This window comes from Gambusia affinis, linkage group LG03 (genome assembly GCF_019740435.1).
Source record: "Gambusia affinis linkage group LG03, SWU_Gaff_1.0, whole genome shotgun sequence".
NCBI lineage: Eukaryota > Metazoa > Chordata > Actinopteri > Cyprinodontiformes > Poeciliidae > Gambusia > Gambusia affinis.
In genome coordinates this window covers 1,166,314-1,194,059 of record NC_057870.1, presented here as the reverse complement: position 1 = coordinate 1,194,059, position 27,746 = coordinate 1,166,314, and the positions used below count along the sequence as shown (strand labels likewise).

The following is a 27,746-nucleotide window of genomic DNA, read 5'->3' as shown; positions in this document are numbered from 1 at the left end:
CTGAGCTTTTTAATAATGTTTTTGAGTTTTGGGTTTATGTGACCAGGCATTTGTGTCTCTGTTCGTATAATGCATTTTGAGAAAAAGTCAAGTTGCTTCTATCATAAAGTCAGATTGGTGCAGTGCATTAGCAGTGGTGACACTCAGCAGCTTCAACTTAAAGAATTTTTTCCACTGAAGGGACATTTTTGGGAAATTGGCTACTTTTTCTTCCCTTTGTGTCTGAACTCCAAGAACCAAGATCAAAAGCTAGTGTACATTAAAAACGTTATTGAACAAAAAACACATTCTATGTAGGAATGGTGTTACTGTTGATAATTGGAATAAACATATTTTATCTTCCCTGTAAGACTGGACATAAAATGGGGTTTTGATAACAGTCTAACTGGACAATAAGAAAAGAGAATATTCTGGATAATAATTATGATGCACTTTACCTCAGCCCATCTTGAAAAATCTCAGGAAAATTCAGAAATATGTCATGACCATAGAATAGATCCGTGTTTTTCAAAGTGGGGGCCGTGCTTGAAGCTTGAACACTTGAGTCCCCCTTGTTTGGTCAAATTCTACAACATTTTCATACAATGACTATTTTCAGAAAAGAGTCAATTTAACTGCTCAGCAACCTTTCACAGAATATAAAAATTTTCATTTGCGTCAATAAACAATTAGAAACAAATTGTTGTGTCAGCTGAATTCCATTATTATTGTCTAAACCCATCAAACTGTATGGTGTGCTGTGAATCTGGTTGGTGGGGGGGAAAAAAGTCCTATGTTTTGCATTTGAGAAGTGGAGAAAAAATCCCCCACTAACGACATGAGTCATCTGAGAGGCATGATGGGTCCATCTAGAGCAGGGATGTCAAACTCCAGTCCTCAAGGGCCGCTGTCCTGCAGTTTTTAGATGTGCCACAGGTACAAAACACTGGAATGAAATGACTTAATTACCTCCTTATTGTGTAGATCAGTTCTCCAGAGCCTTAATGACCTAATTATTCTATTCAGGTGTGGTGCAGCAGAGGCACATCTAAACATTGCAGGACACCGGACCTTCAGGACTGGAGTTTGACACCTGTGATCTAGTGGTCCACCAGAACACTGCTAGTGAACGGTTCTCAGCTAGCACAGACTGGTGTGAAAATAAGATCCACATTCTCTAAAGCAGTTTGTCTCCACTTTACCTGTCCATCACCGGGCCAACACAAAGACAAGACCACCCACACACCTTCAGGTTTTAATAAATCACTTCACCTGTTGTCTAAATAAGAGCAAACCTAGAAAAAAATTAAAATTTTTCTAGAAAACATTTAGTTAAAGTCAAACAACTCTCACAAAGACAAACAAACATGGATGGTAAACTTTGTTTTATTGGATCTTTAAACTCCAGAAGCAGGACTTCGTATGGCCATGTGCTTTGGTATTCTATGGTTGTTACACAAAGTATGCTGCCAGAGCTGCCATTTTATCTTTGGGTTTTTTAGGGTTGCCACGGCGTCCCCTGCCCCGTCCTCGGCCTCCTCGCCTCGCCCCCCCACCTCGGTGCATGGAGTGCCTCATAGTGGCATGTTTAAGCTCCACCACGTCCTGGAAAACGGGATCACAGAAAACACAGCCGGTGTGTTGGGTCTCGCTGTCAGGAAGTGGAGTGCGGGTCTTGTTGAAGTCCACAGCAACAAGTGAGGCGTCACAAGCATCACAGCTCTCCTGCGCCACCTGAGAGAAGAGTGAGAGGCCAGGAAACCTGAGGGCAAGCTCACACACAGCCTGACTGTAGTGTTTGGTTTAATCCAACCATGTAGCTGAGAACATTAACCAAACAGGTCTGATCTGCAGGTGTAAGTACTGGTTCCACAGTTTATACCTGCAGAAATCATGTACCATCCCCCTGCTTCTCCCCAATATTGCGTGATGTCCCGACTTTCTTAATATCCAATTATGTTTGTTTCAATTCAAATTCAACTTCCAACAATACGACAAATGAACCATACATTTGAACTGCTGCCATGTTTATCGTGATTTAGGACCAAATAATATACTTATTGGAAAAAGTCTCACGAAGAAAACCCGGGGAAAATTAGATCCAAAGGATGATCTTTGAGTGAATCATTTTGAAAAAATGTAACTTGAGTATATTTACACTGTGAAAAAAATCCCACGTTAAGAACTTATTCATAGTCTCATTCAAATAAACTAAAGCTTTTTGAAAACTTCCTACTTCATTTATATTGTATCTTTTTAAAATTGATAAAAAGATAAATCATATTTTGATGAACTTTTATGAACTTTTCATCACATAATCAATGACTGGATGACTAGCCTGACTGAGGACTCATGTTTATATGGCTACCAAACATGCTGAGGCAAATGGTGCAGGAGGTTAAAAAAAACAAAACACAAAATCTGTAAAGATTACAGCAGTTAGGGGTCACCCAACCCTAAGCTCCATTACAGCCATCAGACACAATCTAAAAGCCATGCAGATGTTTGGAAGGAATACGCTGCACAAAATCTTTTCTGTCCTCCAGATGGAAGCATGTGGAGTTTTCTAGATTTGAACCTGGACTCTGTGCTTGATTTTCAGCAGCAAACACTTCAAGCTACAGTGGAAAATTTGTGATGCTGTGGGCCTGTTTCTCCTACCAGGACATTTTAAATCAAAGATATTGTGTATTGTGACAGACAACTAGAAATAGGTCACTGCTAGGTAAAGATCTCAAAGATGTAGCCAAATCAACACAGAAATGGTTCATCAGAGAGATTCTGTCTTCCTTCATGCTCCTCCCAGTTTAATGACCAGAACTCAGTAGAAACCCTGCACTCTGAACCACGTGTGTGTGCCTGTGTGTGTGCGCATGCATGTGTGTGTGTCTGCTTCAACTTAGCAAAATCTTTCAAGGAGTGCTCTTCCGTAGGCAAAATGAAGCATGCCACAGAAATATAAAAAATTAGACCACAGGTATTTGTTAATAATGGATGTGTCTTCAAGTGGGATTTGTTTCTCAACTGAAAATTAAAGTTAGGATTTTTTTCAGGAATGTTCAGAATGAAGTCCTGCTGCTTCAGAATGTATTTTCCATCTATATGCATCGTTAGCAGCTCTACCAATAAATGTAGTCAACAACATGAGCAGATCATTTAGCAACTGTAAACATGAGTCCAATATGGAGGCTGAATCACCAGACAAGGCTCTCTTACCTGGATTTTGTGTGCATGCTCAAAGAAGTGCACCACTACATTGCACTTGTTGCAAGCCATTCTCCATTTTGGTCCGGATGTAGGATCTAGCACCAAGATGCCACTGTCACACTCCACACACTGGCCGATGCCCAGAGCGTTGAGGGAGTGTTGACAGGTTGGATGGGTGCATTCATTACAGCCCATACCTGGTGTAAACACACATGAAGGTCACGTAATTCAGGACTGGTGGGAAGAAAACCAGTCATCACATTATCACCCAGCATAGCCTAAAGTCCTATCAAACACTCACAGTACCAGATTATAAAGTCCAGGAGCTAATGTATAAAAGAATGCGTAGTTTCTAAATAGAGAAATCATGTGCATAAGTTGTACATTTACAGAATAGAGATGCTTTCTGTCCATAAAGGTGCATTCACAAAGAGGGCATGGCTCAACTGAAGGATGGCTGCAGCTGGACCGGTACCGGTACCACACGGCTCCTTCTTTAAGTTCTGCTCTGAACTCCAGGATGATCAGTCTGGATTAATATAAATGCTAATAAACCATCACCAACAATTCCCAGCAGATCAATATGATCTCTGTACAAACGCTCCCTAACTATGTTCTCCATCAGAGCCAAAGCGCTCCTCAATTAAGCGGCTCTCCTTCGCGCAGCTACTTATATACTTGTGGTTATATACACACCTTGGACACCTTAAAAATAATCAAACCTGTTTGGAGTTAATCTGCTGATCCAACCCCGTTTGATTTTTTTTAGTGAGAATGAAATTATCCCACAGAAGGATGCGCTTCGGCGCACAGACCAATGAGCGTCGAGACTGAGGGAATTTAATATGTACATTCTGGTGAGGTTTTCACGTCCTTTTATTTTAATTTTCTTTACTTTGTGTCCGTGTTAGTTGTTGTCTGGGGAGAAATGCGGCTCAGTTTCATTGTTTATGTTCAAACAATAAAACATTAAAATTATGAAAAAACGTTGGATTTGATGCTTCTTGGTCTAAATAACTGAATGGAGTCAGATTTCAGTGCCTTTATGTGAGTTTTGACGCTGTGTAGTTTGTTATTGTCCACAAAGAAAATGTGCATGGCTGCTGCATATTTTCACGGCTGGTCAAACGTTTGCGTACATTTGTGAAAACTTTCATGCCACATTCAGCTTTATACATGCTACTTGTGCGTAAAATATGGTGCTGCAAATTTTTTGTGCGTAAGCGTGCTTTATACATGAGGCCCCTGGTTTTGTCTTTATTCCCTCACTTAGTCCTGATTCTGGTGCAAACTTGCAGACAATAATCACAGACAAAAGGGAAGCCAGCTTTTCAGATCAAATTCTAAAGGTTCATCAGAGACCAGAGATTCTTATGTAACTTATTATATTACAATAAAAACATGGCACTTCTGGAAACGAACAACAGAAAAGTGAAGAATGGGAGTCAACAGGTGTACCTTTCTTCATGTCCCTGAAAGGGGGGTGGCTGAAACAGTAGGGACACAGTGGGTAGCTCTTGCCCCGGGCCCCAGACGTCCACAGCACCAGCTCAAAGTCATCCAGTGGGCAGCGGAGCTCCTTGTACAGCTTGATGGCTCCATTCTGCGGGAGGCTGTAGGTCTCGTCACAGTGGGAGCAGTGGAGCCGGCTAGGCTTGGCCTGCAGGAACAGGAACAGCTCAGTCACTCTGCTCATACCTCCAGTACACACTCAGGTTAGTATCATCACTTCCACAAAACTATGGTGGAAATAATATCCTGTTCTCTTAAGGGACTATAACAATGGAGTGTTACAGTAAATCTGGTCAACAGTTGCCAGGTGTAACTGGGACCAGTTACATCTGACCAGGTATCTTTTACAACTGATGTTAAATCCAATGTCAAATTAAACCCTGACCAGGTACAGAAAATCAATAGCACATTTGATTTTACATTCTGCATTCATACAAAGTTTCTAATACAGAAACTTTTGATGTTTAGTAGCATCATGTGGTTTCTCAGTTTGGGGTTATGTATCAGTGTAAGATAGTGTGGTCAAGGGTCCTCAAAGTGAACGGAACAAACCGCATAAATCACCAGATCCAGCATTTTCTGAGGAATTTTATTTTATTTTTATTCTCTGACATCCGTCTGCCCTTTTTGAGCTTCCACAAACACTGTTTTTTAACGCCAATTGGCAACACAGCTGCACGTAAGTGGACCAAGCCACAATTAAACAGGTAAAAATGAAACAAAGACAAAGTCTAAACAGAAACAAGAATATTATTATTCTAATTTACAAACTCAACATAATGAAATAGTGTACAAAATAAACCCTGTAAAACAAGATAACTCAAAAGTTACTTTAAAGAAAAACAAACAAAGCAATAGTATTAGAAAACCCTCTAATTGGTAGATCCCAGCAAGGTAATCAGTGACATCATTCAGCCACTTAACAGGAAACACTGGGCCGGCCGCTCCCACACTCCTGACCTGCTGCAAAGCTACAAGGGAGAATGGTAAGTAAAAAGAAACACAAATACCAAGAATATACTAGTGATGGTGAGATGAAGCCTCATGAGGCATTGTACCACTTGAGCCAATTGGTTCGAGAAAGGGTTCATTTCTTGAGGCTTCATGTGCACACGACACCACCTACTGGCCAGGTGTATAATCACAGCCCGCTGTATCTTAACACATGTGATGCATTGAATTTTTGTCTATTATGGGTCTTGGGAATGACTTCACAAAAGGTGTACAATAAAATATTGTTTGAACAATAAAATATTGTTTGAATGTATTCTCTGTGTGTAATTATTCCCAAAATAGTGTCATGTGATATGGCATGTTGTGTAATAATGTTTTTCTGTGACTCTAGAAAAATGGCACGAGCTTAATCAGGCAGAGGACAGTGAAAGTGCTTGTGGAACGAGGGAGGTGGTAGTGAATAGGCTAATGCTTGTGTAACTTGGATGATTTCATTCATTTTTATTAAGAAACAACAATTTCTCCACAGTTTTAGGTTTCAAAGGATTTCTCTTTTTTGACACTACTTCTCCAGCCTTTGAAAAGACACGCTCACATGGCACAGATAATGCCGGGGTGCATAAATAAATAAGTGCAAGTTTGTACAGATTGGGGTACAGTGGCCGATGATTATAGTATAGTATAGTAATGAAATACCTTGGCTGGGTGAAGCTCCAGTTTCCTCCCTATTCTCATGCAAGGCACGGTAGTGTCTTAGCATGGATGAGGTGTTATTATTGTACCCCAACTCCTTGGTGCACAATAAACACCTCACCTTTACAGAAAATAAGAAACAGTGAAAAATACAGTTCCTCATAAACAAACCTAATGCATCTGCAAATGTTCAGTTCACCTTACTTCTCGCTGGCTCCATCCTACTCCTATCCTGTCTTTGTGCTCCTAAATCTCCTATCTATCTATCTCTCTCCTAAACTCTCCAAACACCAAACTAACTGTCTCAAACTAAATAACCATTATCCAAACTCTGCTATCCAAACTATCAAAACTCTATCCACTCTCTCAACTGACCACAACTCGCCTACAACAACCCACATTTTGAATGGAGCCTGTGGGGTTTATAAAGCTGTCAAACCGCGCGACAAAATCTAAGCCATTTCCCAAAGCAGTCACGTGGTACAGCCGGGCAGCGAGGCTTCGGACGTCATCGTTTTCGGCTCCTCCCCTAAATGAAGCAAGCCTCGATATGCGCTTTACGGAAACGCCCCCTCCATTACTCGACACACGCCTCGAAGCCTCGGCTCATCACGTAACATCACTAGAATATACCTTGAAACAAAATAAACAAGTTCAACCAATAATTCAGAAGTGGTAGCTTTAAACTAAGCATATAAATAGATGGAAACTGCAACACAATGCCAACACAAACAAACCCGGGATAGTCAATGAAGCAAAGTTGCAAACTAATGTTTAAATTTAAGCATTACAACCCATTACAAAAATAAATGTATCAAATAATAATAAGGGACAAGTGGTGAACATATTCTGAACCACTTTGTCACAATCAGTATGTTGAGCATTAAAAAGCACAAGCTGTATAAACGAATATCTCTACGGGCTTTCAGTCAGGAGTTAAACAAAAACACAACTTGTGCTTTATGACCTCATCTGGAGAAAATACCTGCAGTTCATTTGAACTGTTCCATCATTATGTGAAATGAAGAAGATATTATTCTCATAACAATGTTTCCAATGCTTGCTGAGATTCCGTCCAACTGATTCAATGATGCATTGGCATGCGAAGAACTCGCACCACTTGAAATACAACTGCCAACAAAATAACATTCCAAACTGTCCATGTAAATATTGCTGACAGATTTTGCAGTGACAACACAGTTCCATGCATTATAACTTTGAGTTTGTCTTGTTGCAGTTATTCTCATTATGTCAAGAAGTGGGTGTTCACACAGAGCCAAGGTGTGGTTCTGCTGGAGGTTTCTTCCTGTTTCTCAAGAAAACACAGTAAATCCTTGCAGGTCTGAGTGTAGCTGCTGGCTTCTATAAACACTTTATGTATCGCACATCTCAAAATTATTTCACACCGAGAATGTTGTGGAGACACAAATGGCTTTCAGGCTCAGTTCTACTTTTTTACATTCCAAATTTGCAAAGTGCTAAATGCAAATTAAAATTATTCCCTATTCACATACAGGGGTGGAAGGCACAATGGCCTCAAGAGGGCACCAGAGCGCAACAGGTTTACAGTAAATCTCATGATTGCAAGCAGGTTTGCAATCAACTTTAGTTACAGAAATAAAACTGTACATAGAAAATTCATTACGTAAACACGGCTTTGTAAAAGCAGAAAAGAGAACACCACATGATGACATCAGAAATATGAGTAACAACAATAATTTCACTCAGTGCCAACAACAATGATTTAGAGACCATCAGAGGTTTTCTAATAAGGATCAACTGTTACTCCTACCTTAACAACCAACATAACCAAAAAAACAAGGGGTCAGATAAAAGTTTAAAGGTGTTCATGTTTTCTCAATCTGAAGGGGTCGCTCAACTCCACAGAGTGTTATTTCACTGATGGCTGAAACAAAAATGGCCTCATGTTGTTGTTAATATAATACGTAACTGTGTGATGGACGGAATCACATTTACAGTTTGGAGGATCAAACTATCAATCTAGAAACTAGTCAGAGAGGAGCAAATGTCTTGATGTTCATTTCTAAAATGCCACAACAGTTCATGCTAAACTTGCCTAAATCTGAAAACTATTGCCAGGTCTGCAATACTTTACCATTTCCATATATCTGCCATAATGGCTTATCCTTGCAGGGTCTCTGGTGAGCCATCTCGAGCAGTAGTTCGGTGAGAGGGGGAACACACTGGACAGTTCCCAGCCCATCGCAGGAAAACACAGAGTCACACAGAGCATAGACACTTTGACTAGATCCACTCACCTGGATGTACTTCATGAAGCGGTGGCACTTGCCACAGCGGGAGAGGGGCTTCCCAGTGGCAGCGATGGGGGAGAAGGAGACCTCCATAAGTTCATCCATACCTACACACACACACATACACCCAGTCATGTTTTTATATATTGTGGAGACTTTACATTGACTTCCATTCATTTTCTACAGCCTAACATTGCAAGTGCACTCAAGGAAAAGTACCTTAATTTTGGGGGAAAATGCCCAATTCTGTGATGAAACAAAAACCTGAACTGTTTAGTCATAAAGACCACTGTTAGATTTGGGGGAAAAGGGATAAGCTCAACTTTGAGAACACCGTCCCAACTGTGGGACTGTTTTACTGCAGGAAAGATTGGTGCACTGCTGGTGCCACAGGAAGTCATTCCTGCCTGTAGCCATCAGACTGTACAACCCAACTCTGAGTGTTTTTAAAATACACAATATCACATGTGTACATATATATCTTTTCATAAATTTTATAGCACATATTTTATCACACACCCTAGATGGTTGTAAATGGCTCTTCTTAATGGACAATGACTCTTTTCATATCGTCAAAGTGTCTTAAAAACAACCATGTCAATGTTCTGGAGTGTCCATCAAGAAGCTCAGATCTCAGGCCCACATTGTGAGCAGAGCTGAAAAGGTTTGTGACAGAGCGACAAACCGGACCTGGTTCCACCAGCTCTGTCAGGAGGAATGGGCCTGAACTCCAGAAAAGTACTGTGAGAAGCTTGAGGAAGGAAAGCCAGAACACCTGACACAAGTCATTCAATTTAAACGGCAGTATTGAGAAAATAAATGCAAACTCAATGTTCTGTAATTTAATTTAGCAAATAGAAATGATTCCTAACTGACTTCAAACAAGAAACATTCAATCTGATTTAAAATACATAAGTGTCTCCAATACAGTGATTGTTGCCATTGCATCTCAACTGTCCATGTACTGCTGCATACGGAGATAGTTGCAGGTAGTTTGGTAAACTTACTGGTGATGGAATCAACAAAGTAGTGAAACTTCCTCTTGAAGATCTCCAGTGTGTGCTGCAGCACCTGCTGGTAGTTAGCTTTTCCCTGAGCGATGAGGTTCAGCTGCTTCTCCACAGCGCTGCGGATGGTAGGGAGAACCAGCTCCGCATCTGCACACCCAGACAGACAAAATATGCTTTTTCTAATGTCAACTACTTAAAACAGGGCTGTTCAAAGTGTAGCCTGGACCATTAACGGCCTCAGCACTGATTTTGTGTCTCCTAACCATGATTCAAGAATAATATAAATTTATTTCGCCAACACAGGATGCAAATGGACACTTTATTTTTAATTAGAACAAAATGATGACAACAAAAAAAAAAACCTTAGGTTCAATAAATCGTGCTTTCTATGTTTTTTAATAGCTAAACCTTTTACTTTTTACATTTAATACCAAAAAGAACTATGTCAATTTAGTCACTCAAAAACAGACTTTGGTTCAAATCTGTTTTTATTAATTTATTAAACTTTGCAAAATAAAGCAAGCCTTTTCAAAGAAAGAGTGGCTGCCTTAAACTCACAAAATGGATTTTACAAACCTTCAGATCAAGACAAGACATCTGCATCAGTTGCCACAAATGTGCAGAAACCAAACCTTTTCATCTGAGAGAGTAAGAGGAATGAAAGAAATGTACCTATTTTGTAGTAGCCATGTACCAAGACAATGCCCAGGTTGGTGGGTTTTAGTCTGCGTCCATTCTCTACTGTCACATAGTTCCTTTGACAGATGTTGTTGATGTGGACGGGGATGCTGGCATCAGTACCTGAAAGGCCAAGGATACTTATCTAATTATTATTACATTACGCTTTCAAAAATGTTGATTTTTTTTTTTTTATATAATTTAGTGGGTAACAATTTACACAGAACACATATTGTGGAATCTAGTTGTGAGAATTCTAAAAATACTACCAATAACATTTTCTGAAAATTAGCGGCAAACTGATTGCAGCTTTCTGACTAATCACTGATCTTTAAAATGCTTGACCTGAAAGTTGCTAAATACGACAACGCTGTTCCACTTCAGTTTAGTGTAGTGTCTCTTTAAGATAGTCTAGTATCACTAATGATGTCACAAGTATGCGCCACTGCTTCTCTGTAGAGATCGTGGGAGAAACGTGCTGTAGAGATCGACACATGAACTGAGACGGACATGTTAGCTCCCTAACTTTCAGTAACGTTATGGGTTGTTTGGACTCTGCTCATTTTCATGTCTGATAATATAGCAGCCGTTCAACCGGGCTTTGTAAGGTTGGTGAAGAGAGTGTTATTAAAGGAAAACACTGTGGAATTCCCAGGACCAGTGTGGTTGTGAGTTTTTGATCGTCCTGACGAGTTTGCCGCCTCCTCTATTCCCTTAAACACAACCCAAGCATTACAGGCTCTAAAAGCAGTTTGCCACAAAGTGGGTGCTTCACAATTTACTGTAGTCAAACTAACAACAGGTTTAGTGCCTCTAGTGCCTTTTAGAGTCTACAGTCAAAACGCTGTTTGACTGTAGACACTAAAAGGATTCAGTGTCAGAGGGGAGAGTCCTGCAGCCAAAGCTTTTACCAATGCCATGTTTCTCCATGAGTGTGATGAGTTCTGCCTCGGTCAGATAGTGAGGAGGGCTCGTCTGCTGCTCCACCAGCTTGATCTCCTCCACTGTAAAAGTGTCTCCACATTCGCAGGCGGGCAACGCTTCCTCCAGAGGAATGCCCTGCCAGGGAATCACTGTGGTGTAACCTGTGGACACATTCCAACCAGAGGAAGAACATTAGTTGTTTCAGCATGTCTTCACTGGATACGTTATTGAAACAAGGTTATTTTGTAATTGCATAAACTAAAGACAGCAGCATTCCTAAAAGTGAACAGAAAATGTGGACAGAGTTTCTGACGCAATGAAACTTCATGACCACATTCTTCTGATCCTATTTCTCAAATGTAATCATTTTCTCCAGTGCAACTCCTATTGTATAGGCACTGCACTGCAATATAAGGGTAGCGTCACTTGATTGATTAGAAGTCCATAACTAACCACACTCTCTGTAACTGTACAACAAAGAGCAGTTAGCATTGCTAAAGACTATCTTTAACAATGCAGAAAAATGTGCAGTTCTTTCATCAGACATCATAAAAATGGTTTAACAAGCCTAAAGTAACAAGAAAAAATTGCATTTCCTGTGAAAATGCAGTGTGAATGCTGGACGCTGAATGTTTTTGGTGAAAATTGCAAAAGTATTTGAAGTCAATTGCAGGAGACTTGGTCAAATGTAAGAAATGGGCAGAAGGAGCAGAACAAAGCATAATCCTGCAAAGTGCCTTTAAGAAAACTGTTGTAGAGGAGTAAAAACATTTGAACAATGCAAAAATCCCACCCAAAGTACTACTAAAAATTGTAGCTGACAAAGCTAAACTGTAAGGTCACATCAGCTTATAAGGTAAAATTAGCTAAATGGCTAAAACTATCTAAAATGGTAGCACCTAGGCTAGCACTAGAATGTTGACTACCAAAAACATATTACCCAAAGAGTATTGAAAATTCTCTTTGAGTAGTACGTTGTCCTGTCCTGTTGTCCTGCTGTTGGAACAGCAGTAGTAGGAGTACAAATAGAAGCAACATTATCAGTAAAAGTAGCATAGGGTAGATTAACAGCCATATGGTTGTAAAAGAGCCACTGTCCTCACAAGGCTGATAAATAGAGTATCGCTTCTGAATGTGTGAGTTACAGCTGCATGAGGGGCGGACACTGTCAGAGGCTTTTTGCTGGCATTTAATACACAAAATGCATACAGCATTCACAGTAATTAAATACAATCAAAGGACCCAAGGGAGCAGATTTAATATTTTTAGCTTTGGCCTATCATCAGGTAAACTTTAGACAACAAATTTTACCATCATTGCTTTTTTCATCTCTGATGAAGAAGAATGGGGAAATTAAAAGACAAGATGAGGAGCAATTCCATGCAGACCAAAGGTTTACCATGGTACAATGTGTTACAGGCAAAAACATCAGACTTTAGCTTGAACCAGATTTCTTCCCACAAAGACGAGACAAGTTTGTTTAAGGGATTAAAAATCCAAGTGTTTAAAGATGATTGCTTTGAACTCCATATTGGAGCAATTCAGACGCCTGGTTTTACCTGGTGAGATGAGAGTTTTCCCGCTACATGAGAAGGCCTCGGTGCCAATTTTGAAGTCTATAGTGGTTTGTAGGTACTTGCAGTCCTGACTGACAGTAGCAATGAAATGTCGTGTGATGTACTCATACAGGCGCCAGCCATCACTCCCTGCAGGACAGAGGAGAGGAAGAAGCTCTGAAGAAGCTCTTTTTATTAAAAATGCAAGACATAATTTTATAATTTTATTTTTAACTATTATTACTGTAGACCCAATTTATAAATAGTTGACATTAAAAGAAAGGTTTATGGTTTCTTAAATGTTTAGGTTGAGTGTTTTTCATCTATAATATTTCCTTTTAATATCTGATTTTATTTCTCCATTTTCCTGCTTCATGTCTACAGAAGAGGATTAGGGCTACCTCTCTCTTCTCTTCTCCGAATCAGAAATGTCTGAATTGTTTTTTGCACAGGCAACAAGACTCAATTCTACCAAACAAATGTAGGATGGACTTTTCTTGTGAATAAAATGCAGGTTTACAAGTCTCATAACACAGAAGAAGCTGTTATGTGATTATTTTCATACAAGAACAACATAATTGAAATAGACCTGGGAATGTTTTGGTTATTTATTTGGATTTTGACATACATTCAAATAGAATCAGAGTTCTGAGGAAAAAAAGTCAGCATTTCTCTCTCTTTAAGCGCCCCAAATCCTATTCCGTACTCTTCTGTCAGGCCATGGTCCTCTTAATTTATTTATATTTTTTTATTAATTGTTTTTATTTTTATTTTTTATTATTTGGCTTTCTTTTCCTTTCAACCATTGTACAGAGTCTATCCTTTCCTGTCAATGGACTTTTTATCTTTATGTTTTAAATTGAGGTTTAAGTGACTCACCCAGTTCCCCCTCTGATGCAGAACGCATGGGCGTAATGGGTGGATGGTCTCCTGCATCATTTCCCTTTCTGGGCCGGTTTATGCCGGTTGAAAGAAGCGCTTTTACCTGTTGAAAAGAATATTTAAACTCTGAATAAAATCATCTAAATATATTCCGATTGCCATGTCCAAACGCAACACAAAGCATGTAATTATGTCTGCACTCATCCTTGAATATAGTAGGCTGACTAATCTTGTATTAGTCAGCCTACTATATTGGCTGACTAATACAAGCCAATATTAGTGGTCCTACCTCTTCTGCCCAGATGGTGTTGTTGATCTGCTGCTTCAAGGTTCCCTTCAGGTCAAAGTTCTCATGGTAGAGGGTGGTCTCAGTACGTGGGTAGCTGATGTAGCCCTGCGTATAGAGGCGCTCTGCAATCTGCATGGTATGCTGGGGACCCATACCTGCAACATCCCATCAGTACATCTGTTCCCAACTAAACCTGCTTGTCCACAAAACTGAGAACACCACTTTAAAGTTTCTTTAATGTCATAGTGAGAAATAAATATCAAAACAACTAAAGTTAGAAAGTTTTCAGGGACATGCGGACCACTACTTTGTACATCTAGCAAATTCACAAAGAAAAAGTTTAACTTTTCGCTGAAAGAGGGCTTTAGATATTCTGGAATTTTATTGGACCAAATGTAAAGATTAAATATTGGTGGAAAATTGTAGTCAGAAAATTTAGAGAAAACATTAAATATCCAGTGTATTAAGTAAAGAGACAATCCCCCCAACAACCCGTACCTTTCTATCAAGTGAGGCATTGCTTGTTTTAGTTTTAAATAGTTTTTTTTTAACAACAATAACCCCAGACTGCATGCTTCTTTGTTTCACTGTTTCCACTCCTGTCAGGCAGATCTCAGTGTGCAGAAGAGGAAGAGGGGAACGGTTCTGTGGTGCTCATCATAAACTCAGTTACAAAATGAAAAAGCCTGGTTCCTACTTGTGCCTCATATATCTCACATCCAGCTGAGATGGCAATGCTGTTGCTAAGTATTAAATGAGGCTCCTAGCTCCATGCAGGCCCTAACAGCGTTTCAATATAGATTTAGTGAAATCTGGGAGGAGGCACCCAGTTTAATTGGCCAACCTTAAAAGCAATTAGTGATTAGTTATTTGTTGAGATGTATTTGTGAACAAACAGAGCCCAAACACAAAGATTAAACTCATAGATTGTAGTTATGGTAACAAAACAATCAAACTATGAAGATTGTTCTTTGTACTTTTATATAGTAAACTACCCAGCTCCTTTAGATGTTTCATTTAAATGTTAATTTAAAATATTTTATCTCTGCTGAAACCGCTGCATTGTCATTCTCTGTAAACAAATGTTGTAAGGTCTGTATTAAAATGTTAGGGGCTTCTGAACTCTATAGTTGTGCTTAAGTATTCAGAATTTCCCCCAGCGCATTATAAACCTGGTTGACCGCCAGGCTTATAATACACTTTTCAGTTCTTTTCAGACATCTCTTATCACATTTACGCCAATGACATTCAATTGTCCTTGGCGTAAATGTGATAAATATTGGATATATCACATATTGGAGCAGCCATCTGTAAACCATTGTTAACAATAGAGGGAAGGAACTAAAAGACATCCTTATTTTTACTTAATTTTTTTTTTCTTTTCTCGTTGTTATTGTTTAAATAGAAAGTTTCTTTTAATGATTTATTTGGAGTGGGGCAATTCTAGATTTTTCCTAGATTGGTGGGGTCACGACCCCCTGACTCTTGCCTACGGCTTGACGTCAAAGCAAAAGCGTTTATTATGTATTATGATTACTGACCGTTCAGGTAAACATCACTTACCTAAAGCAGAGCTGGCCACTCTCAGCATCTCCACAGTATTCAAGGCCTGAGGCCTCTGTTTGACCTTTTCTTTTTTACTCACTGACTCCACCTGCATCCAGAAACAACAAAAAGATTAATAATACTACCAGTCAAAATCAAACAGGCACTTCTGTCCTACTAGTCACATCAGATGATTTTCAGCTAATCAGCTTGAAAACGTTTTGTCTATCACATGTATTGTTACTCCACACAAAGCTGAAATATAATAATACCTCCTGATAACTGTCAGGAATGAGCCAAACACCAATGTCCTCAGCATGGTTATGTTCTGAATCTTACCTTGGCCTCTTTGGAAATCTTGGCCAGATTGACAAACATCTGCCCCACCTCCCTGTCAAAGACCCTGACCCTGTTCCAGTCCAGAGTCAGAGGCGTGTCCTTCCCTTTGAACACCTGACCGACAAACAACAGATTCAGCATCCTTGGCTCAGAATAAGGCAATAGTTCAGCACAGAGCTACACCAAGTAAAGAGTTGCAGCACTGCAAACAGCGTGCAATAAGAGATCTGACTGCAAAGAAGTCTGGGAAAACAAAAAGTGTCACTGTCCGCAGATCTGTTCCTTACTCACATAAAACACAAGACAGCTGCTTGCAAAGTACTAAACATGAACCATTAAATATGTAGAACCCACAGTAAGAAGTAATGACTGATCTACATGACAAGAACTTTAACTCAAAAAGGGATTCTCTGTACCTTTGCCTGGAGAACCCAGTATGTTTCAGGTTTGAAGGACTGAATCTTATCATGGCGCTCCACACAAAAACCAAGTGTTGGGGTTTGACAAGGTCCAAAAGAGATCAGGGAAGAGTCTAAATTCCCATATTTGCCCTGGAAGTACTTTGTCTGGAATCTGAAAAAAACAACAACAAAAAAAACAGGTTAAACACAGATCAGACAGGATCTGATCTTGAAGATCAGATCCTGTCTGATCTGTTTAATTAAGGCACTATATGCCTGGAAAATACATGATACTGAAATACTATCAGAAATGTCACAATGTCAGTTTGACTGTACTTTTGTAGAACACATATAATTAGAAAATAATTGTATAATTTCTAAATATGATCAGAACTTTAAAAGTTCATTGAAAGCAGCCAAACTGGCGGAAGAAGCTAGCTGTCTGAGGCTGGGGGTGGAAGCATACCGTGTGAAGGCGCAGCCGATTCGCAGGTCCAACTCCTGACGAGCATCCACCGACAGCGCTTCGTTCCTGTTGGGTTCTCCGAGGCGGTTCATGGCGTTCCAGATGTCTGTGTCGGTTATGGAACTGAATTTGGCCCGGAACACACTCTGTTCCCTGACAATGCCTTTATTCATCACTGGTTGGATGGCATCTAGAACCTGCAGGTGAAAGGTTTCCTTTAATAGTGACACAAGGTTCAACATTCTAATTAACATACTTCTACATACTTGTCAGCTCAGTCTATGTCAAATATATTAGTGAATTTGTTTTCAACCTAAATTAAAACATTTATGTCCTGTGGAGACTTGACATACATGAGGTCAGAGCTACCTCAAAACAGATGTTCTCGCCTTCTTTATCACAGTCCAGCCATAAAACCACATAGTCACAGCCTCTGGCTTCAACCTGGAGAAACTTCACCATGCTGAGTTTAGGATTGGCCTCCTTCTTTTCTGTTGGCGCTTTGCTGAACAGCTCTGCAGGATCTACTTTGTCCCAGTTGTTGTATTTTCCTAGAAAGAGAAAAATATGCAGTAAAATAATATGATACTGATTCCACTAGACTTTTTTTTCTTGCAAAAAAATTAAAATACTTATTTTAAAAATAAATTGTACAAACATTTTAGGGACCATAAGGAGTTGGGGTTTAACCTAAAAACATAAAGAACTTACAAGCTTGTAAACATTACATTTTGTTTTACTTTATTTTCCCTATGAATATGAATATTTCACATAACAAATGTAAAAAATTAATGAAAAGGAGGAGAAAGAAGTATTAACTTATTTCTTCCTCCATTCACAAAGAAATTCACAAGAAGAATTAAACTCGGGTGGCATGACACCGAGATACATAATTGCAATAATATTGTAACAGTAATATCAATGGCATTTAACTAACATCTTTCTGACTCTTTTTATCAGTTGTGGGCAGAGAGGGCAGTTAGGGTTCATCCAACTAGCAAAATACATATTGTTAATATGCACAGAATAAATGAATTACACGTAAAATATGTAAAAAATGTGTATCAAAGCAGTCCTTTGCATTGTAAGATTTCATATATTGATGTTGAAAAGATGACTGCAGAGTAATATTTTGTGCAGCTCTACAGATATATTTCTCCACTATTTCTGAATTACATTGCAAGAGGTCAGTTTGCAGGGAAAATAAAATGCAGATGAACTGCAGGCATCACAAACTGCATAGTTACAAGTTTAACTCCAATATTCATAATATAAATTTAAATAATTTAATAAAAAAAGAAAGCTCTTTTTTTAGAACATAATCTGCTTCACCTAGATTATGCTGTAAATTCCCATCTTCTCCCTGTCAAGACTGAAGAATTGCTGAATCAACAAAGTGACTGGATTACAAAAGGAGTTACTTAAAAAACAGGGGAAAGCATAATTTACTCAGTACAAAAAATAAACACAATCAAAAGAAAAAATAAACAGAATTTTCTATTCAAATAAATATTCTGAAACAAAATCATAAACCTTTAATTGTCTGCTTCCCTTACTGTGAGATGTAGCCTGAGCACTTATATTCAGTAAAGAGGTCAAATGATTCCACTTACATTTTTTGTCCTTTTTTTTAAAGAAGATAACATTTATGGTCTTCAAGCAACAAAATACTATCAAGACTAAGATGAAGAAAGAGCAATATGAGAACACCCACCAATAAAGTCCAGACTCATCACATGGCCACACACAGAAGTCATCTTAAAGCGGACGGTTTGGCTTTGAAAATTGCCGTTGTATTCATGCACTGAGCATGCTCCATTGAGCCCTTTCCGACTGGTACAGCTTCCTTAAAGAGAAGAACAACACAACAGCAGAGACAGACTGATTATTCCAGCAGCAGATTCATCCAGTTGACATTTGTTTTTCAATAATAATTGCCATCTGCCACACAGGGTTGGTACAACTGGTGAGCAGCTCTGTGTTGTTCTCACTGGTCAACTTCTCATGAAGTAAACTCCAAAACAATGTTACTGCAACACTTTAGACGGACAAAATTAAGAAAGGTTCTACTAGATACTAGTCGATTCGGACCCAAATCCTCCAGCTGACTGCAAGAAAACTGAGCAGGGATTTCATTTTTCAGCATCACAGAGAGTCCAAAATTAAATCCAACAGAAAACCTGAGGGATCACCTGACTGGAGACAAGAGATATGTGTACCATGCCAAGATATGGGATGCTGACTGACTGAATGTTGAAACTAAATAAAATAAGTGTGTAAATGTTCTATATAACAGGTATATAACGCTACTATTATGGGGAAATTACACTGATCACACACACATATCTTTGTCTCTCAGTACACGTCATCAGAAAGGGAGTGATGGACCTGATTTCCCTCCAACTTTTCTTTAAAATAGAATTTGTCATAATCACAAGCCAACGTATTTGATGACAGTCCATTTAGAAATTGTGAACTTATTGTATAACACTATGGGGTGCCGTTTGTAACTGTTAGTGTTACACAATCAAAAATTAACATTAATAGTTTGAGCTATTTAGCCTGTCATAAGAGAAAAACCTTACGGTTCATTTTTCAAATATTTTCACCATGCCTTTCATTCATTGAGTTTCAAGCTAAAAAATTATAAATATTTAGCTAGCTTAATCTGGAACTAGCTCTTTAACTTGAAAACTAAATGCTTAGATGGTAAACTAATAATTTAGCTTGCTAACTGATATTTATAAATGAAATAGTATGGTGAAAATATAAATCCATTTTGCTTCTTCGCGAAGAAGGCTAAATAAGCCAAATTATTGTTTATTGCCGCTAGGTTTTTATTTGTATATCTTTAAAAATGGCACCCTAGCTAATACTAAATATTTCGATTAAAAGTATAGTTTTTTTTTTTTTTTTTTTACAAATTATTCCATAGAACTATATTCCAAACTTGCATATATGGACCTCCAGACCACAGATGTTTGAAGTTAGTTTAGTTACAATTAATATTTTCTTCAGTTCAGCTTACCATTTAAGCATACAGCAAATCACGTTAAATTTATTTAACCGCATATCCAGTCATAATCAATAAATTTGAATAAGCATTCCGATTAGGCTTCTCGGGTTAAAAGTATACCTTTTGAAAATGAAAACCTTCTAGCAGGTATTAAACATCTTTTTCATTGAGTCCACATTTTTGTTTTAAAAATATGTTTAATGATGTAATATTTTATTCTTAGTGTTATGTTTTCATCAACTGTAAACAGAAAATCATCATAAATAACAAAAAGAAAGGTTTGAAAATATCAGCCTGATTACTTACCTAATTATTTTTTTTACTAAGTGCAAAATATAAACTTTTTATTAATATTGTAAAATAATAAATATGACTGTGTAAACATAAAGAATTAATTCCGATTTACCTTTGGAGAGAATTTTGGCGATCGACTGGGCCAAAGAAGGTTTCTCTGCCACCATCAGAACAGTTCTCATTCTGAATGATGAGAAAATAGCCGCTCCTCTAACAAAATTCTGTCGAGGCCGTTAAATAACTGTGGAAGAAATAGGCACTCGGCGAAACTACTTAGCCAGGGGCAGTAAAGAAAGAACACCTCACAGCCTAGAAATCATTTAAACCTTTCATAAAGTACAGTCATACAGCATAGAAGTCACTTGCTAAAGGCAAAGCTTGTTTATTTGCGTTTACTTCCTTCTTCCTTTGTATTTTATTGGCGGATGGCAACCAACTTAAGGTGCTTTTACCGCCACCTACCGGACTGAAGTGTGCTCATCAATGATACACAGAGCGAATTTAATAATATGCACCTTAATGGTGTGCATTGTGCAAATTCACACCCACGCACACACACAAACACATATATGTATATGCACATGCATACATGCATACATGCACACATACATATACTTTTAAATACCATTAAATAACCTAGTATTTAAAACAAAGTCTAATTAATTTATTTCTAATAGATTTTGTTTCATTTTCTAAAATATTTATAGAAAATCGTTTTTATTAAAACTTCTACATTTATTTGTACTCCTGGCAAATTTTGCTTCATTGTCATCTGTTTCCATCTTGCATTTACTTTCAGTGCCATGTGTTACATATAAACAGACAGGTAGAGGAAGTCGAAAGTGTCATATGAAAGCCAACATTTGCGGACATCCACAGAGAAACGTGAAATGGAGATTTGTAACGTTGTTTCGACACATAAGTCATTAACCACGGAATTCTTTCTTGTGTTTTTTTCCACTGCTATAGCCTTCCTCTTTACTTGTCCAGTTTCTGCAGATGAGCCCACACAGGGGTGCCTGCAGCTACTACTACTGTGGCACTATGCGTACCTTGAAATTTTCCTCTAAGTAAAAAAAAGATAAGAATAGTTTTTGGATATTTTTATTATCTAACCCTCTTTACTATTAACAAAATTATGGAGAAAAAAGATTTGATGTTTGTGTCAAAACATCTTGTACGCAGCCCACATCTGTGTAAGTCTGTGGGAGTGGGTACATGTACGACCAAAGCCTAAATGTTATTTGTCAGTTTACTTATTGTTATTGTTGTGTTTTGCTGTTTCTTGAAAGGGTCACCCAGTTGGACAACAATGACAATGGTCGGGGCGTGCTTTGGTGGCGCACGGGGTTAGCATGCCCGACATTTGGAGGCCCTGTTCCTTGATGCGAACATTGCGGGTTCAACGACCCTTGTCATATGTCTTCCCCCTCTTTCCTGTCTGCCTACTGTTGAAAAAATACAAGCCACTAGTGCTGCAAAAACTCTTAGGAGAAATGAAAAAACAAATGACAATGATCTTTGGGTTGAAATTTAAATTTTTGTGTGTTTCTGTTTTATCAATTATTTTCTATTTCACTTTAGTTTTACCTTTCAGGGTCATTTAACCCAACTTTGCTTTCACAGTTCATGTGTGTTTGTTTCTCTTCATGGACAGAGGGCTGAATCACGGTTTTTCCATGTGTAAATGATCATACCAAACTCGGCTTCTTATAACAAAACAAGTGCCAGTTGGTTGATCATCAGTATGTTTCCCAACATTTTGGTGAGGATTGGGCAAATTAGCCAATCCTCACCAAATGTTATGCTACTCTCCGATAAGAGTAGCATTGCTTTAAAAAAATGTACTCAAGTAAATATAAAAAAATCATAATGCAAGCATTTCCTCAAATAAACATAACAGAGTAAGTGTTACTTTGTACCACCTATCACTAATTGTGGTGTTCTGCACAGTGACACAAGGCAAAGGTGAAAATGGACTCAAGGCTCAGAGCAGAAACATTTGGGACCTATATCATCACCTCACTGAAAGACTATGATCAATTATCCAAAACGAGATTGAGAAACAAAGACCATCACCTTATGGTCAAATTCAACCACTATTAGGATCAGAATACCATCAGTCAGGCTGCGTTACCTGTCACATATGGTTATTGGGCAATCGGTGTTGTATTCCCAGTACAGGTTGCTCCACCACAGGGGAACACATGGAGGTCAGGCAACTATAAACCCTCACACCTAAGGATAATTAAGGATAACCAATTAACCAAATATCATTAGCTTGGACTATGGGATAAAGCTACAGTATCAAGAAAGAACTCATGCAAAAGGCAAAGATGTAAACTCCATACAAAACGACAAGCCAGGATTCCCTACCAACTGCTCCACTGCGCAACCACTTTCAAACTTTCAAAATAACACTATTCAGCAGGACACCATTCAAACTTGTACACAAACATCAGCTAAACCCTCAAAAGCAATGTTTCCTATCCCATTTTTGGGCATGACTGTAGTGTTTGTGTGTATATTTATGTGTGAATGTGTACATGTCCGTTATAAATTAAATTGAAGCTATATAGAACTGAAAATCTGTTGACTCACACATGAACATTTGATAGGAGGTCAAAATACTGTTGAATGAAGGGGACTCCACTCAGTTGCATGGCCTCATCAGCATATGCTGCCATAACTTTTTATTAGCATAAAAGTACACCATCAAGGCTAAATGCTAATAACAGAAAAAGAACAACAATGGTGACTAATATGTCCTCACATATTGTCCTAAGTTTTGGAACACGTAAAGTCCAGCCTACTCGTTGTCATCAATACTTTGACCAATCTGATCAGATTTGGAGCAATAATGAGAAGATCATGGCATATAAATAGAGGAAGCTCCAGGCACAGGTTCCAAGCTGGTGCCAGGCATAAGGACAAAGCCAACAACTGATGAAGATCTGAAAAAAGCAGAAGTCGGCTTACATCATGGAAAACTTTCAAGTAAGAAATTTGTTTTAGGATTGTAATTATAATGACTTCACATTATTATCCAATAAAACTTAATAGATAAGTAAATTCATGTACATGAATTCAAATGTTCTGTCTTTTAAGACAAATTGTACTTAAGACATGTGGAAATAGCAACCCCACAGCAAATCTTCGCAATTTAATGCGTTCTGTAACATGGAGGGTTTTTTCCGCTTTTTTTTTTTTTTTCAGAAATTCTGAGCAAAATGTTCTAGGAAAACATGGAAATGTTTTTGAACTCCTTTTTTAGACTGCTGTGTAAGTGAAAGTATTTTGGTTGTCATTTCCAGATGAGGAGTTGGAGCCATTGCCTCTGGGTAAGAGGCATCCTCCATAGCCTGATTGGCCCTCTCTGCCAGTCAGTTGATTAGAGCATGGAACTTGGCAGCATTACATACAGTTTATAAATGAGTTTGAAATAACACTGACATGATCAATATTTACAGATCTTTTGCCATAGATCAAATACTGGCGTGGTTTGTTACTTGTCAATAAGCCATTTTGTTGGTGCTACAGGGGTGCTGGAGCCTAACTCAATTGTCACATGTTGAAATTTGATGTGGTTACTTTTTTCTTCCTTTGGAATTCATATAGTCATACAGTCTTGGTTGTTGTGTGTATGCAACAGCTGCGTATCTTCCTGCTGTGCCTGCTGATCCTCCACCAGTGTATGGCCATGCCACTGAGCAACCAGTGTGTTGGAGAAACATTGTGCACCTATACCTTGAAAGACTACTACAACCAGATGACTAACCTTCCCGGAGATGTCAACACACGCAGCCTTGCAACCTGGGTTTACCAGTGAGTGTGTTTTTATAGTATATTGTCTTGCTGAGTTGTGGAAGAAGTTATGATCTCCAGAAATTTAAAGATGTTTATTGAAGTCTGAAGAATCTGAGTGCAGTTGGCAACTGTTTTTTCTGCCCTTGAAACAATGAATTCCAAATAGTTTGGAACCCTTCCCTATTTGGTAGGCATTAAATATTACATCTGTCTGTACTAAAAGCTACGGACTACTTGGTTTTACATGAGAAATTATATTGCATAATTTTTATAATTTTGCTGAGCACCTTTCACTCTAAGAAATTAAATGTTGAATTTGCTTAACCAAGTTATGTCAAGTGGTTTCACTAAAGCTAGTTAATTCAATTTAAAGAGTATTACACATTTACTTTCAACATAATCATTAAAGAAAAGACAAATAGATTCAGTTCAGTAAATCCAGACTTAAGTTTGTTCAGTTTAATGCTGTGAAGTTAAATTTACAAGATGCTAATCGAATCTACTTATGCCACTTTAGTTCAATTTATTCAACATTGTTGAGTTGTTGGATTTTGTTGATAGAGCTTCATATTCTCATGTTCAAGTTAAATAACTAGTTTAGTGGAACCAGTTGACATGACTGAGTTAAGTAATTGAAACATTAAAAATGTTTATGTTTCAAAGGATTAATTTTAAAAAATCTAGCAAATTTAACCCACTAAACTTTATTTTAAAAAGTCAGATTTAAGAACAGTAAAGTCAAACATGGCAGTTTTTATACAAAAACAAAAAAGATCAAGCAGTCATAGTTTGTTCACTTTTTTCAGTAAAACAAACAGTTATTTGCAAGTTTGTTCAAATTACTATTTTAAATTATGTTTTTATGCTGAACACAAGCGGGTTTCATTGTGTTTACAAAACACAATAATTTAAAACAACTAATGGTAAGTGATTAGATCGAATGCAATCTTTCACTTTAAACCTAATAGGTTAATATGAGTTCTTTCTAATATTGTTCCTTATCTTCCCTTTTGCAACATTACCCCAGTTGTGTAAACCTAACTTCCTTGCACATGACACTTTTACACCAAAACGAGTGGGTGCTGCTAGCATGAACTGTAAAAATTAGGGTAGAGAATGAAGTCTGAGAGGTGAAAAGCAGAAGTAAAAAATAAAATAAAATATTTGCTTAGAGTCTGGTGACATTTTATGCTCCACAGTACACAGTTTGTTTTCTGTGAGAAGATGAGCAGATTATTATTTTTTGTGTTTTGTAATTATTGTAATTAATTAATGTAATTAATGTAATTATTTGACTCATTATTTTTAGTTCCTCAAGCCTTAAACTATAACAATAAAATATAAGAGATAAGACGTATCTGATCTCATCTGACTGCTTTTATGCAAATTGAAGTTACCTGGCAAAGAACTTTCATAGGATGAAAAAATATTTTATGCTCTCCTTGTTTTTATTCTGTCAACAGAAAGAAAATTGACTTAAACCGAGAACCTCAGGTGATCTATGAGGCCAGGTGCCAGGATAGCCACTCTGGCGGGAGCTGCAACAGTGCCTTGGGACTAGAGATCATCCCCGTCACCCTTAGAATGCCTGTTCTGAGAAAAAACTCAGCCTGCTTCCCTCTACCCAGTTACTCTGTAGAATTTGAGAACATTACTGTCGCATGCATATGTGCCTTAGCCCGCACACAGGAAGAAATAGCACAGGGTTGAAGTCAGACATCTGGAAATCTTTGTTCAGTCAAAAAAAAGATGTGGCATCTGTGATTAGTGAGAACTATCTCTTCTAAAACATTGTGTTCATCAGTAAGACAGTCAACATTCAGTAGATATCTGCAAATTAATTAGCTCTGCAAATGAAGTCATGTCAGATTCATCTGTATCGTTATTGTTGTATTGAACAAGTTGTTTTAAAAACAGCTAGGTCACAGCATAAATATACATTAAAAAGAACAATATACTAGTTAATAAAATGCTAAACAATTGATGTGGAGTGAAATTCACATTTATTTAACAGAATGATATATTTCAAGTGTTTGTTTTTGTTCATTTCGATTATGATGGATTAGACCTGGTGGTCAGATTTGAAGAAGATTCTTAATCGAGTTAATTGCAGGGTCTGTAAATGATTAATCACATTTTAGTTAAAAACAACTATATACAAAGTAACATTTTAAATTAGTAAAACTTTTATTGATAAGTTGATGAATAAATAGCAATTTATTCAAAAATTAATGAGCTGAATGATGAGCTCAATAATATAGATAATTGATGTTTTGAATCTGTTATTCAGGTTATTTAACCATCTGACATGGTGCAGAGTTATTCTAGTCCCTCATCTTTGAAGTGTTTCAGAAATTCCTCATCAATCATGGAACTTCTTTGAACAAAATATGTTTTTAGAAATGTTTAGCACTGAGATTATATTGAAATGTTGTTTTAGATTTAAGTGATTGGTCAGCATCTTTCTTAATTAGAGACAATGAAAACCTAATATTCAGTGTCTTGGAAAACTGCATTAGTACATTAGACCAATAAAGAACAGATTTTTAAAACCAAAACATGCACCAATATCCCATCCTACTACATAGTACTTGCACTCAGGACCCATTCAGGTCTTCTTTTATATTAATAATTTTTGTTATTATCATTATTATTTTATTTAGACAGATTTCCATCACATTCATTAATTACAGCTTTGCCCATTTAAGGTTGTACATGAGGACAGAAGCAGAGAGTCCAAGCGATCTTATCTAATACTGCCTTTCTGGTATTTTCTTTTACAGACTATTACTAATTTTAGTTGTGAACGATAACAAAAATGAACATAATGTAACAAAAATGGGGATTATACCACTTCGAACAATAAAAAAACACAAGAACATAAAAGGGCAGGGCACATAATTCACAAGTACAGTCAAATTTAGTCAGATCTAATTGGTTTTACACACTCAGTCCATTTGTTGCAAATCTTACAAAATTTTCCTTTTAAAACTTTGAGGAAAAAAGAAATCTTTTCCATAACATAAATCTGGTAAACAATTTCATCCATTGGTAGTGGGTGGTTCTGGTTTTAGCTATTTCCTCATGATGGCTATCTTACTGGCTGCCAGTAGTATGGCCAGCAGATTTTCGTCTTTATTGATCAATGTGTCCAGTATGTTTATCATTTTACAGATGCACAGAGCATGTGGCTCTAACATACTGAACCTACAGTAGCATATGAAATCATCAGTGACTGTGAAACTTCATGCTGAACCTCATGCAGCTTGAATTTGCTGCCTTTCTCTCTTTTTCTTTCTGACTCCAGAACTGTGGAGAAAGGACGGGCCAGTCCTTTTCTCCTTTGCACAGGTTAGGTTGTTATGGCACTGTCTAACTCAAAAACAGGTTACCACAAGCAACATGACAACACTTTGCATGTCCCAAATGTTGTCATGTAGTTTTGTTAATGGTTTTTACACTGTGACTAAATGACATCATATTGATGTTCTTAGTTGTCAGAGAGACACAATAACGCCTTCTTGAACTCAGAGGTTCAAACTCATAAAACATTATGGATTCTATCTGCTAAAATATTCCTAGCGGTCTTCTACACTCTTTCAGCAAACAGTTTAGACAGAATTGTTTTTGGTTTCACCACTATTTACCAGCTATTTTACCTGCCATTGAAAGTATTCATAAAAAAATTGTCTGTTAGTCTGTAGAAGCTCATGTACCCATACCAACCAGGGAGATGGAAAAGTTAAAACACTCAACAATTGTCTTGTGCCACTTCCTATTGGTAAAAATATAACAGATTTCAAAAGAAATAAAAACGGGAGGCAGCGGATATTATAGAAAATAGCGCCATCTTCACTTCCGGAGTGCAATGGTCCCATTTCCAAATATGGTATTGGTCTTCCCCCACCCCTTACTGTTTGC

General features: G+C 37.8%; 1 protein-coding gene across 2 annotated transcripts; it reads right to left on the bottom strand.

Moving 5' to 3' along the window:
* Nucleotides 1–1,349: 1,349 nt before the first annotated feature.
* Nucleotides 1,350–20,441, bottom strand: top3b (DNA topoisomerase III beta). Of its 2 annotated transcripts, XM_044111864.1 has the most exons (17): nt 20,131–20,441; nt 18,423–18,554; nt 17,078–17,259; nt 16,709–16,905; nt 16,258–16,414; nt 15,842–15,955; nt 15,521–15,611; nt 13,958–14,112; nt 13,666–13,771; nt 12,790–12,936; nt 11,218–11,391; nt 10,301–10,429; nt 9,626–9,775; nt 8,625–8,725; nt 4,645–4,846; nt 3,196–3,383; nt 1,350–1,713 (listed from the first exon to the last, which is right to left on the bottom strand). In XM_044111864.1, the coding sequence occupies exons 1-17, from the start codon at nt 20,198–20,200 to the stop codon at nt 1,432–1,434; spliced, it is 2,577 nt and encodes an 858-aa protein (XP_043967799.1). In that variant the 5' UTR covers nt 20,201–20,441; the 3' UTR covers nt 1,350–1,431. The 2 variants fall into 2 exon arrangements, with proteins under 2 accessions (XP_043967799.1, XP_043967800.1); XM_044111865.1 differs by lacking the exon at nt 12,790–12,936 and having other exon boundaries at nt 20,131–20,428.
* Between the last annotated feature and the right edge of the window lie 7,305 nt (nt 20,442–27,746).